The following is a 14150-nucleotide window of genomic DNA, read 5'->3' as shown; positions in this document are numbered from 1 at the left end:
CTGATAATGAAAAATTTGTGAAATGTCTTTGGTGATCATTGAGAGTTGTGTAATCATTCTCTCATCATAAATATTCTTTGGCCATTTCTTAAAGCTTTTACCTATTTTTACTATTTGAATGTTATTCCATCACTTATAATGATTGCCCTTACATTTCTAATAATGAATTTCAAGTGCTGTTACGCTTTTTGTGCTAAGGAACAAATAATAACAGCACATACTTCACAGTTGGTGGGATTCTTAATTAACGTGGGCATTTGAACTATTATGCATTAACAGATGTAAAAATGATAGAATTTTGCTGTAATTCCATCTGTGGCTTGCTAAGTGCAGCATTGGCGGAATTTCAATACAAAAAACATGTCTCTTATAATGGTACTACAGCAAAACTTGCCATATTTAACTGAAGCTTTTAGTTGAAATACAATCCTAACTTTCCTTATTGCTTTATGTAGCCATATCAGTTGCATAAAAGAATCGGCCAGATTATGTAGAATTAATTTTAATAAGAGAAAGTGATATGTAGTCTGTTGGTCTAGTTATGGTGAATATTAACCCATAAAAATGATGGCAGATTAGTCCTCAAGTACAATCGGAGTGCCCGCAGTGTGACAGGAGAAGTTGTCCACAACTCCGGGCATGTAGCTGTTTCTGCTTCCACCAATGAATGGGCACTTTGTAAACAGTTTATACAGGTTGGTAAACTTGCAGCCTTGGTTTAAACTCACAATTTATATTGTTTTATTGAAATTTCAAATTTTATGCTGATTTATCTATATATATATAAATGCGAATGTTTGTTTGTATGTTCCGTTATAACTCTGGAACCAATGCACAAAACATCGCGAAATTTTGTACAGTGATTCTACACGTTCCTGGAAGTAACATAGGCATACATACTAGAGTAAATTTGGTCCAATTTAAATAGTTTATTTAATTAATTTTTTAATTATAAATCGTTGTTGATGTTAGAGTGTTTTATATTGGATCCGACAGACTGCGCTACGACACATAATACAAAGTGAACTGATACTTAACAGCTGTTAATACTTTCAGCTGAAGTTCATCAAAGAGGCAGAAACAGTTTACATTTAAAATTTAGAAAATTTTTATTGTAAAGTGCTTCATCAGTAGTGTAATGCAGGTTGCATAGAAGACGTCATTGCCTAATTTTAAATTCAGATTGCACCAATGATCAATAAACTATCTAATGCAATGAAAATACTATTAAACGCTATTATGAAAACAACCTCATTGTAAAAATCCGTGAATGTTTGCACATAAGGTAATCGAATTTGGTTACATGGAGGGTAAATGAAAAGAGCCGAACGAAGACACTTGATGATCGAAATTGGGTTTCTTTGATACATTTTCTTGAAGGCACACTCCTAAATAATATTGGAAATATCTTAGACAGAAAATTAATTTTAACAGACTGAATTTGATTCTTTATAACCTAATTAGTTTACCGAGATTCATCCATATACATTAATTGTTCTGAATAACTTATCAACACCTAGCAAAAACCACGAAAGATAGAGGCAGGAATATGGTACATACCTTCATAATGCGCCCAAGAGGCTCACGATGGAACGACTATCAATTATCTCAGCAATGTTTAGAATGTGATAGAAAAAGAATAAGTGAATATAGTGTACTGTTTTCAACGGGAAATTGCGTGCGAAGCCGCGGGCAACTGCTAGTATTATACTAAATGAATAACTGTGTAGTATTTGTAATCAAATGGGAAATTAGTTTTGAGGTATTTAATAACAATTATAATCCGTACTATAATGTACGGCAATACTCTTGCATTTCTTGTAATATTGAGATTTCCCAAAAATCATTTAATAATCATTTTCTTCTTTCTTAATTACCGATTGAAGTATGTTTCGCTCTTTTACTGTCAGGCCGTAAGCCTTATGTTGTTGTATAAACCACCAGAGTTATCAGCACCAGTAGTTGTGTTAATTGCCACACCATAGGAACAGCTACAATTGTACATCCCTATACTGGCAAGGTATTTTGTTAAGCTTTACGTGTAATAAGTTTTGATGATTTTGGCTTTTGTTTTTAAAACGGCAGATAAAAATTACATTTGTGGACGTGGACTATATATTTTAATATTTTTTACTCTGTAAAATTTGTAAATTTTTTTGGAAAAACTATTTTAAAATATGGGCATTTTTTAACTTGATGTACTCAAAAGTACCAGCTATTGTATTACTAGGAGTATTGAAAAGTGCCAGATATTGTTTTGCAGTTTTTCAAAAGTTTAGTAAAATTGATGTCATTTTTTTATTTGATTAGTTATGAATTAACACGTTTAGTTTGTTCCCTATAAACTAGGTAAATGGGTCCAGGACTACCTCGGATACCTCATATAATACAGAGATTATGAGGCAATAGGATAAAAATAACAAAAAGTAAGGTTAAATGTACAAAATGTTTATTGTAATAAGTGTTGTTGTGAAGTGTGTTAAGTCTGTGATTGATTTTTGAGTCAACCTTTGCCCTTTCTTAGGTGATGCAATATTACGCCAATACTTCTGTAAAAAGTTGTATAAATGGCTGATAAATAATCCCTTTTATTCCATTGACGAATTTTTTAATTTGAATATCATAGACTTTTGAATTAATATTATTCAAGTTTTGAATTGTTATGTATAGTGATAATTTTAATTAGACTTAGTTGTACTTGACATGCTTGTATGTATACATGTGAATTATGACTTTGTCAATGCTTCACTGCTTAACGGCAAATAAATTATTATTATTATTATTATTACTGCTAGACATTATATTGTGTGGCATGCAATATCCTTGTTTTCTATGTAGGCAAGTATCGATTGCTTTGAGCCCATCGGAATGTGGTATTTCTAGAGTTATTTAATTCATATTCTCGTCCTTTTTACAGTCTTTTTCATTAAGTACCGCATTGATAATTGCTTCATCTATAATCTCCATTATTTGCACCTCCTTATTGCACCAGTCATGAATGTCTTTGCTGTTGATTTGAACTTCGACAGAAATTTCATTTGCCACTCATATTGTCCTGTTCCGGCATCCTTTTGGTGGGCGTCCTTCCAAGCAAAATAAATTTTTTTCAACATTTGAGTGGTGGTGGTTTACCTCATTCCACACTGAACCAATCCCAATCCTGTACGCTATATCTTAAAGTGGCACTTTCTTGATGGCTTCACGAACAGTCAATCCTTTATCTAATTTGGTAATCATCACTCTTTTTCAAAGGCTTTCAACACAAATCACTGCTTCCAGCACTCGCACTTTGTTTATATAATTTTCATGCCGCTTGCATCTCCTCTGACCCAACAGTTACTTTCTCATTCCCCAATTTAACAGTACCTTTTTAATTGACTCACCATTGTTTTATAGCATTATATTTCATCTAGAGAGAAACTACAACTCTCTTTTTTTTCCACTCATAACCCAACACAGAATTGAGTAAAGGAAACAGGATTTTTCCGGACATTTGCCATCGTTCAGTGAAACAAGAAATCAGTAACACTACGTTTCGAGATCTGCAATCTGATCTCTTCTTCAGGTAAAGAACTAACCTAATGCATAATTACAAACTAGGTTAAAATAAACAAATCTTACCAAAGCGTTGTGGCACGCCTTAGTCAGGAATCACAACCTACATGTTGTTTGTCATATTCACTAACTCTATAAACATGCACTTAATAAAAAACTATACAAAACACTAATCATTAAAACTGAACTGCGGAATACAGGTCACAATACGTCCTCACTCGTCTACTAACCACCTACGACTGCGATTTTCAGTAACAAACATTTTCAGTCGTAGGTGGTTAGTAGACGAGTGAGGACGTATTGTGACCTGTATTCCGTAGTTCAGTTTTAATGATTAGTGTTTTGTATAGTTTTTTATTAAGTGCATGTCTATAGAGTTAGTGAATATGACAAACAACATGTAGGTTGTGATTCCTGACTAAGTCGTGCCACAACGCTTTGGTAAGATTTGTTTATTTTAACCTAGTTTGTAATTATGTATTAGGTTAGTTCTTTACCTGAAGAAGAGATCAGATTGCAGATCTCGAAACATAGTGTTACTGATTTCTTGTTTCACTGAACGATGGCAAATGTCCGGAAAAATCCTGTTTCCTTCACAATCCTTCCATCGTCAAAAATAACCTTCAAACAAAGAATTGAGTAAAAACACAAACTTCAACACCGTTTTTACACACTAAAATAACCATGTTTAGCGGCAACTAAATCTCATTAACAAGTGAACCTGATGATTTTCAAGTATTCTACTAGTATTATTCATATTAGTCATCATGCGCCACACCATGCCATACCAGCTCAACCTAGCAACTACCAGTAGAGACAACAGAAGCTAACTGATGAGTGAACCTGATGATTTTGATTGAGTATTAGTCATCACATGCAACTGCATCGCTTTCGATGTGACTTGTTTTTGAAGTTATTTTCATGTTTTTATTTCTGATGATTGGCTCAATTAATCTGAAGGTTTGGTTAACCGTGACGTGGATAATCGTGAGTCTACTGTAAAAATTATATCATACCATGGGCTAAACAGCTTCACTAATACTGTCATTAATAGTAACTTCGTTCACAACATTACTATCATTGGGATTATTCTCATCAACAACACTTATTGTAATTTGACTTAAAAATTATTTTAAACAAATCATATTTTTGTGGCTGGTTACAATATAACATGAGGTACAATTTAATAAATACTGACAATGCACCACACAAAAATATACAAATTCAACTCTTAAAACAGTTGAATTGGTCATTGGTGAGTACATGACCAACAATATCACAGTTTTGACGCTAATTTAATCTTTGAAATAACAGTATATTCTGTTATATGTGTCAAATGACAACTAAACAATAGTCTATTTCTTTATGAAGAAACTGATACAAAACAAAAGCTGAAATATGTATTACAAGATTTTATATCTTTCTGCTATGAGACTTTTGCACAGATTTAAAAATCCAGTAAAACCAAATGTTTCCACTGAGAGGGTTAACTAATGGGTCTTTCACCAAGTTTGTAGAATCATTGTTACTGTTTGGCAGATTTATTGATTTTTTATTAATTGAATAGTTGCTAAATGTCTATTTGTTGATAATAATACTTTTGGCACCTCAAAATAAATAATCTAAACCAGCATTTATGTAAGTAACTGACTTTATACTGATGAAGGTTGAGAAAAATCAAGAACAGCAACTCGGGATTGCCCCTTAAATTGGGCAGAGATATTCCATTGTTATCATTAAATTAATTTTATTGTGTACATTTAATTTGTACTCTGTTGTTTCTATATTGTCATCTTGTTTAATGAGCTTTTCTGGCTTGATTTTGCAGTAGAAACGATACATCGGCACATGTAAATTTGGCTCGAGTGTTGGCACAGCGATGTCTAGAGACTGGCATTTCAGAAGTTGCCTGTTTTATTGAGCGGAAATCAGACACAAAGGTAATTCCTTATTGCGATGTCAGTTAGATTTAATCAGTTATGTTGGTTATTTTTAATAACTATCTAATCAACATCAATGATTTATTAATCGTTATAATTTTTTATTGTGTTATACTAATGGATATTTTTATAATTTAATTAATTAAATTATATAAATTGTAAATTAATTAATTCACAACTTAAAATTCAAACTGTAACTTAACATTTTATAAATTGTAATCAGTATTAATTATATAATTTATCTCATAACTTAATAGATCGATAAATTGTTTTAAATGTATTTAAAACAATTATTGGCCTGAAAAATTTATTGAAGTTTTACAACAATTTATATTAACCCATTAAGGAATTTGGCCCGAGCGTCACTCTTTGTTTCTAGCCACTAACGATCACGTATTTGTTTATTTTTCCACTAGATCGCAGTTTTCTGTCCTCGTGCATCTTTAACTCTTATAACGTCAGTATATCTTTTCACGACTTCCAGCAAACGGCACAATATTAAAAAAAAAAAATTTTTAATGTGTAAAGTTCATTTTTATTTTTACTTTCTATAATTATGGTAAGTATAAATTTTAAAATTATAAAGTCACTGTACTCAGGATCGTCAATGTTACGAGACATGTTATTTATCACTAATAATGAACACGGTACTTTGGGATTATACCGATCACACTCAGACATGAATCGTTATTTGACATTTTGCTTCTACTGATTACTAGATTAGCGTAGAACAATATTTCGTCAATATAAAACAGGAATTGTCTTATCGCAAACCCCTCCCCATCCTCAGACAGATGTCAAAGTTGAGCGGTCTAATAGATAACGTGATTGCAGAGTCTCGCTGCCCGTTCAGCTGGTGCGTCGCTTTGTTGTACTCCCGTGTTTTACCTCTACATTTCTCCAAACACAAAAATTCAATAAAAACAAACATGATCAAACTAAAACTAAACTCTTTATTGAAAAAACACTCAAAACTTGTTTTTATTCTTGATCACACTCCGCCACCCAAAATGCGAGTGCCATGCCTTCTCACTGATGTCAACGAAAGAAAAACATCCCTCGAGATAGTACCTATCAGTAAAATATCAAATTCTAGAGGATCTGATCAGAAATATAAATTGAATTGTAATGGAAAGGCAATTATGTACCGCGCAAATCATGTGATGCCGCGTGGCCTGTCGTAATCGGGATTCTCGAGGAAAATAAGATAACAGCGACAACAATACCGATCACAATGCCTGGAAATGCTTGTAAGTTTGTAATTTTGTAATTAAAGAATTGTTTTTTTTGTTCTATCATGTTTGTTTAGCTATAAATTTATATTTTTGTGTTCTTCATACTGGTGTGGTCGGTATAATCCCAAAGTACCTGAACACTAAATAGGTGACACTAAACACTAAAAACACTAAATGAATACTAAAACTAAGATATCAATACTTTTAACAAATAAATAAAAACCATATAAACAGAAAACACGACGAAGGAAACCGACTCAGCGATGGTTAGACACACACTACCTGAAGCCAAACTGCAAACAAAAGCGCGCGCGCTGTATGGCGTCTGTGCCGTGTGGCGAGGAGAGTGTCTAGACACCGCATCTATTGTTTCAAACAATGTAACGCGACAGCTATATTTTGACGCTTGACATAGGTCAATAACCCACACACATGGTTGACGCATACCGTTAGTGACATTGATCGGATTTAAAAGGAACTTAAATTTGCTATAGACGCAGTTTTGTGTCGATGCGCCGTACCGCGTCTTTGCCGTTTGGAGATAGTTTGTCTATGCGCCATACGGCGTCTGTGACGTTATAAGGGTTAAGCAATCATTCCGTTTCGATTCGTTAATGTTTGCACACTGGAACCACAACTAATAGCTTGTTTTGTTATTGTCTACATTTTGCCATAATATATTCAATTTTCGTCACTTCAATGTTCTGTTTACATTCTATGTATTGTGTTCTCAATGTTTAGTGTTTAACCCTGGATCTGGCAGTTCAAATTCCTATAATGGCAGGCACTATTTTTGCTAGTGTGCACACCTTCATTCAAACCTATGTAGAATGTTTATTTTTGAAGTAAAGTAATACACTATTATATATTTTCTTTTTCAGTATGAAACCAGAAACATGTATATGCAGTTTGGAGTAATTTTTTAATTTCTATTTAGTACTTTTTTTTCATTATAAGTAAAAAAAAAAAAAAAAAAAAAAAAAAAAATCCAAAAGTAAAGCCTCATAAAAAATATTAATAATTTTTTTATCACTTTTCAAGATATACAAAATCTTCTAAGAAAGGTTCTTTATGCAAAACATTAAAAAAATTACACTTTCCCAAAAGTGTTTACATTATTTTTGGTAAATTGTGAATCGTTGTATTTTTACAAAAAATTACATAATCACATTCCAACATTTTTTTAGATATTTTCTGTATGCTTACTATATTTTTAGACATTCTCTATGTTGTAGAGCATAAAATTTTAGAACAGAAAAGATATATTATTTAGCTTATTTTCTATGTTTATATGTAAAAAATTTTGTTGTAAATTCTGAGAATTGTTTTTTTTCCAGGAAATAAAAGTTGATAAAAACACAACACACAATATACTGACAGAAAATGCTTCAAATGAAGTAAAATTTATTGTACTAATAAAAAAATATGTACATACATAAATCCATGGCATTTTTAATCCAAAAAATTAGTCGGACTCGCTGGACAGACGAGTTGACCACTCGACGTCTTCTCTGTTCAGGACGAAGGAAGTGTTCAAACTTGGGTTGGCACTTGTAAGTGGATTCCCAATTTTACAATCGGCACACCAGATTGTAGTTTTTTTTATTACACACTGTACACTTTCTATTGTTTTTCCCCGGCAAGGATTGCAAGGTATGATTGGTGGGGGGGGGGGGGGCGCTGATGTAGAGGTGCATCACCCTGAGGAACTGGAGCAGCAACTAAAAGAAGACTGTTCTACAATGTTGTTCATAAACTCCCATCTGCTCATAGGCTTTTCAGAGTGGTATCTGTACAAGATATAAGCATTTAGGAGCGCCATATCAACAAAATTGTATACAATTTTCTTCCAGTATCGCTTGGTTGTGCGTCTGCAGGTCAAGTGAAAAATACTTTTATCTTTGCAATCACACCCCCCATGTGTTGATTGTATCCTGCTATTACCACCGGTTTGATACTGTGCTTACCACTACGACTTACCACCTCCTGATCCTCTGCATGGTAGGCCGTAGTGATAAGCATGACAGGTTTTCTAGTTTTGCGTTCCCTATATTTCACGATAAGCACCTTGTTTTTCCTGAAATATAGGGATTCGCCAACTGATATGTTAGATTCTTTTACAAGATTTGAAATAAATCTGCTTCCTTTACTGATAGTGCCTGTAAGAAAGGTCTTCCTTGTGAATAAAAAATTTGCAAGAGGGACTTTTGTGTAAAAATTGTCGGTAAACAGGTGGTAATATTTACGGTATAGGCCAGCATTCGTCATCAAGTTATCCACAACTTTTTGGGTAAATGGATCAGATCCACCTTCCAAAAAGTCCTTGCCTGAATATAATGCCCGATTGCATGACATATCCCGTCGCAGAATCACAAAGTTCGAATTTCTTTATGCCAAACCTTGCGTGCCGTTTATTAGCCATGTATTGAATAAAAGTACATAACGGTTTCTTCATGCCAATCATACTTTCATCAATTACAGATTTCCTGGCTTGGCACAAAGTGAGACCTGAAGGCATCGTTCATGTGATCGATAAAATCACGCACCTTCACCCAAGGGTCATACCCAGGGTGGCCCTTGTTTGGAGATTCACGATTCGATACATGAAACATGCCTAGGATCTGTTGAAACCTACGTAATGTCATGGTCTTAGAAAAGAAAGGTATGAACAGACTAGGGTGGGTCGACCAGTATGATTCAACAGTCTTTTCTTTTCGTAAGCCCCATGCTGATTAGTAGAGCCCAAAACTTCTTTATCTCTTCAACAGTCACATTGACCCAAGAGAGCAGCCGTGAACTGGGACGAAGCCTCCCTCTAGCTCGTAGTGAATCAATGTGTCTTTGAGCAAAATTGTTTGTTTCCCGAACCATCAGGTTCCAAACAAAATTGTTCATGAACAGATAAAAAAAGTCTATTGGCTTCGAACACCTTTCGGGTGTGTCGAGGTCCAGGGCCTCTAACCTTAAATTTAGATTTCACCTGTCTTGGCCTCTCAGGAGGATACGCCCTCAACCACAATGGCTGGACAGGAGGAAGTTGGGGCTCCGCAGCTGATGGTGGGGGTTGTACAGCCGGTGGATCCGCAGCTGGTGATGGGGTTGTACAGCCGGTGGGCTCCGCAGCTGGTGATGGGAGTTGTACTGCCTGTTGATCCGCAGCTGGTGGTGAGGGTTGTACAGCCGGTGGCTCAGCAGCTAAATATGGTAATTCCGCAGTAGGTGGCGGGGATGCCAAAGGCTGTCGCCGTCTTCTTTTTCTGGGGCGTTTCTGGCATCATCGCTTGAACTTTCTTCCTCCCCTTCTAGTGGTTCGTAAATTCGTTCCCCACTACCACTCGAAAAGTCTGTGAGCGACACATCCAAAATCATTTTCAGACAGGGCAAAGATGTCATCGATATCAAAGAATCCATTTTCACTCTCCGATTCATTTGCCACCTCTATATCGGAGGAATTCACCTCCCTTAGGCCTAGAGAGGGACGAGAGTCTTGAAATCCCTGCAGATGTGCTGGGGCCAGGGTGAATTGGTGTTGATGTTACGGGGGGGCGTTTCATCAATTTCACTGTCGGTTAGAAACTCATCATCTAAGAGTAATTGTCTGAGTTCACCTGACTTATTTACTAGGTCACTCATATTGTTCGATAAATAAAAATAAATAAAATAAACACTATTTGTAAACTAGGCCTAGTCCTGTGTATATAAGTTTATAATTAAAAATTTAGCCTACAGGCTCACCTGTGTATGTCAATAAATTATTATGCAATATATAAAACAAAAACAAAAAACCATTCTTTCACCTTACTGTGTATAAATAAAATCCTAGAACTTACAACACAAGTTCAAATGCACAGTCAGTGATGCCGGTGAATCAATATGGCGGTCACAGTCCCTCGAAATTTATAAAGTTTGTTCATCAAATACACGCACACACTTGATTAATTCCATGAAGATGTTCATATCACTAGGTGGCAAATTTCACAACGAAAAATTTGATGTACTTTGATATAAACCACATCACTAATAATAGTATTATATACACCAAAATACTAGCGACTAGTCAAACTAGTCGTCTAACATTACAGAAATGTCGCAAACAATGGTCGCTTCGAAGGTCTTTCTTCACAATGTGGAGCTAAAAATAGATGTTTGAAGCAGATGTTCTTGTAAAGAAAGGAATTCCGAACGCAGTGATGTAGCCAAGCTCATTCCCACACAACATTTCCCTCGTCAAGAGTATAGGGAAAAATCCCGTTTTTTTCCGTTCTCTCGATGGGCGCGAGCAGACACGGCAAACGAACATTTGTATTGCAACTTTATAATTTCAGTGCACACTTATTAGGCATTATTATTCAATAAACTATACATCAAATTATTCTGTGAAACCTCCCAATTAATGTGATATAATATTTGTCTTACTAAAATCTTATTTTCGAAAGGAAAAGTTTGATTAAAAAAGATGACTGCATGAACGACTAGTGACTAGTCGTTCAACATTGGAGAAACATTTTTTGGCGACTAGTGACTAGTCGTCTAACAGATGGAGGGTTAACTGTTTATAGTTGTTGAATGAGTTTTTAGTTCTTCTGCTACTCCATGGAACAAGACAGTTTGCATACTTTCGAAGTAGACAGATACTTGGACAGTGATACTGAGATATCAAAGATACTCAAAACTGACACAAAAGTGAATTATAAAAAGTAAATGAATGGTCATTGTATGTAATGTAAATAGTTTTTTTTGTAATTATATTTTTAATAATAACAATTGAATGTAACAAACATTTTCATCTCATTTCCCAGACAACTATTTCAGAAGCTTGTCATAAAATCATTAAAAAATGAAAAAATGTAAGTGAATTTTGATTGTTGTTGATTGTTTGTGCTGTTTTGAATAAAAAAATTATTAAAACAGATAAACAAAATAGTAATAAAATACTAACAGATGCTTTTGATTTTTGTTTTTCTTACTAAAAAAAATTGTATATATGTACTAAAAAAATACATCAAAAATTATTTGGAGAAAGCAAAAGCACTATTGTAGAGCAACCAAATAAATTAAAATGTCCTGAAAAATTGACTAATTTGTCTGTATCCAAACTCATTTTATAAATATTTTAGTACACGCTTGCATATTTGCCAGAATCAATTCAAACATTCAGTCCTCGACAGGCTAGGGTAATTGCCTCTTCAATAGTACACGCATGCATTTTTGCCAGAATCAATTCAAACATTCAGTCCTCGACAGGCTAGGGTAATTGCCTCTTCAATAGTACACGCATGCATTTTTGCCAGAATCAATTCAAACATTCAGTCCTCGACAGGTTAGGGTAATTGCCTCCTCAATGGGTTAATGAGACATTTTTCAGTGTCTCATAGACCACGGTCACTAAAACTAACAATACTTAAAATTAACTATTATAATTATTGAAACTAATTATTACATGCAAAAATATTTATTAAAAACTGTTATAAAATATATGTGATAAAATATATACGCATTAAAATTGTTAACACAAATACAGACGTTTACTTGTCAGAATTGTATTGAGGAAACACTATTCAATCCATGTCTTTATCATTCAATTTTATTATAACTATAAAGCATGTTGGAAAAATAAGTACCATTTTGATCTACTATCACAGTGTTACACTATCACATCATTATTTTGGAAAGTTAATTTTTTCTTATGTCTCTCTGGGTTTTCAAACTCTTTTGAAAACCTCTTCTGGTTTGTTGGTCAACTGGGTTTACTCTTCAATTTCCCAAAGTCTCTTTTTGTTTTTAAATAAAGTGAATAAAACCCTAGCAAAAAATATATTTTTCACGTGAAAATTACATATTTATTATATGATCAGCAATATACGGATCATACCATTGTCTCAAATAATTTCCACACAAGGCAAAATAAAAACTAAAACCATAACAACTTCAGTAAAAGTCTCAGATACTGAGGGTATAATCATAAGTAAAGGAGGCGTTCCTTATAGGACTACGTGCGGAGGCAACAATTTTTTTCCTTTGGTGCAACATAACAACTTGGTATAACACTTAAAAATATAGTATAAGACAAAAGTAACACTCATAAACAATTGGAAAAGAATAATGTTAGTAACAGCTGACTGAAATATATGACATGTCTATAGTCATAAAAAGTATGAGGCAACACCAAACGAACCAGTTGTTTTTTGTTTTGTTCTTAACGAATCGATATTCTGTCACTGACCTTGAATCAGAAGTTTGTTGCTTCCAAACATTCTCAAGCAACATCACCATGTACTCTTATAAATGTATTTACTCAGTGTTTTGCTATCCAGCGTTCAAGGCATAAACAGCGTTACAGAACTCAATATGCAAAGCCATTCACACCCACCTAAAGGCGCATACAGGATGATAAGGGTTAAGTAAATGTCTGTGAACTAGGCAGAATTGTAACTCAGATATTCAGACTTTTGTGTATGTAGAAAATAAGTCAAAATTACTCTGTAATAAAAAAAAACCTTTTCTAATACTTATTTAATCCAAAACTGTACTTACTTTACATACATTGCTCATATAACATTTTCAAGATAATTTAAAATTTGATTTACCCTTGGAAAGGCAAACAAAATATTCTATAGTTATTGAAATTCTGTCCACATTTTTTATTTGTTGTTGTCTCGAACAGGTTGATGCTTTTCTAACAGAGATGGAAAAAGAGGGGATAAGTTTAAGTGAGCCAGAACAGTATGAACATCCCAAACCCTCAGATCCCTTCAGACCGGAGAAACCTTGGGAAGTGTATTGATTGTGTTGTCTGTGTTATTTAGTTGTAAAATAAATAGATTTATTATTTGTGAATTTCTTTTTTTATTCTATTGCCTGAATCTATCAATGTAATTATATCTTACAATAAACAAGAGATAATGGGATTTTGAACATTTGCTATCGTCATATATATTACGAAAATAGAACACTACATTCTGAGATATAACTTTAGGCAGCCACAAAAGTAATAATCAAATCAACATCAGAGGACGAACTTACCAACAGAAGAAAGTTAGCACAAGTCAGAGGAAACACAGATTCGATCAGGGGAAGCAAATGTCCAAAATTATCTTATTCATTTATATCATCTATTGTTAGCAATAAGCTTTAAACAAAGGACACAAGGGGTATAGAGAAGGTTTTGATATACTTTTCTGTAATAAGATAAATAGTGGGGAACTACTAATCTTGAACAGCTCCACATAATTATTCATTAACATTTTCACACTTCAATCAGTATAATAACCCATATTTTTTTTACATAATGATGATCATTAATATAAAAATACAAGACATAAATTCAGTTACTTTGCATTATACATTGACCTTATTCAAAATATCGATCTTATGCAAGTCGAACAACTTTTAACCATTTGCCTCCTTTGGTTAAAAATTG

At 33.8% G+C, this 14150-nt stretch overlaps 2 protein-coding genes across 2 annotated transcripts in view; one reads left to right on the top strand and one right to left on the bottom strand.

Moving 5' to 3' along the window:
* The window catches only part of LOC124354820 (39S ribosomal protein L18, mitochondrial-like), a 43319-nt gene extending 29752 nt beyond the window's left edge, over nt 1-13567 (top strand). Inside the window, exons 3-6 of the mRNA XM_046805561.1 lie at nt 575-695; nt 1157-1158; nt 5387-5495; nt 13395-13567. Coding sequence (XP_046661517.1) covers nt 575-695; nt 1157-1158; nt 5387-5495; nt 13395-13514 — 352 coding nt within the window. The 3' untranslated portion in view covers nt 13515-13567. The remainder of the gene's footprint in view (nt 1-574; nt 696-1156; nt 1159-5386; nt 5496-13394) is intronic.
* Nucleotides 1-14150, bottom strand: part of LOC124354819 (tyrosine-protein kinase receptor torso) — a 100527-nt gene that overhangs the window by 69389 nt on the left and 16988 nt on the right. The gene's annotated exons all lie outside the window — the stretch shown is intronic.

The sequence above is a fragment of the Homalodisca vitripennis genome, chromosome 2, assembly GCF_021130785.1.
Source record: "Homalodisca vitripennis isolate AUS2020 chromosome 2, UT_GWSS_2.1, whole genome shotgun sequence".
Classification (NCBI taxonomy): Eukaryota; Metazoa; Arthropoda; class Insecta; order Hemiptera; family Cicadellidae; genus Homalodisca; species Homalodisca vitripennis.
This window is presented reverse-complemented; position numbering and strand designations above follow the sequence as displayed.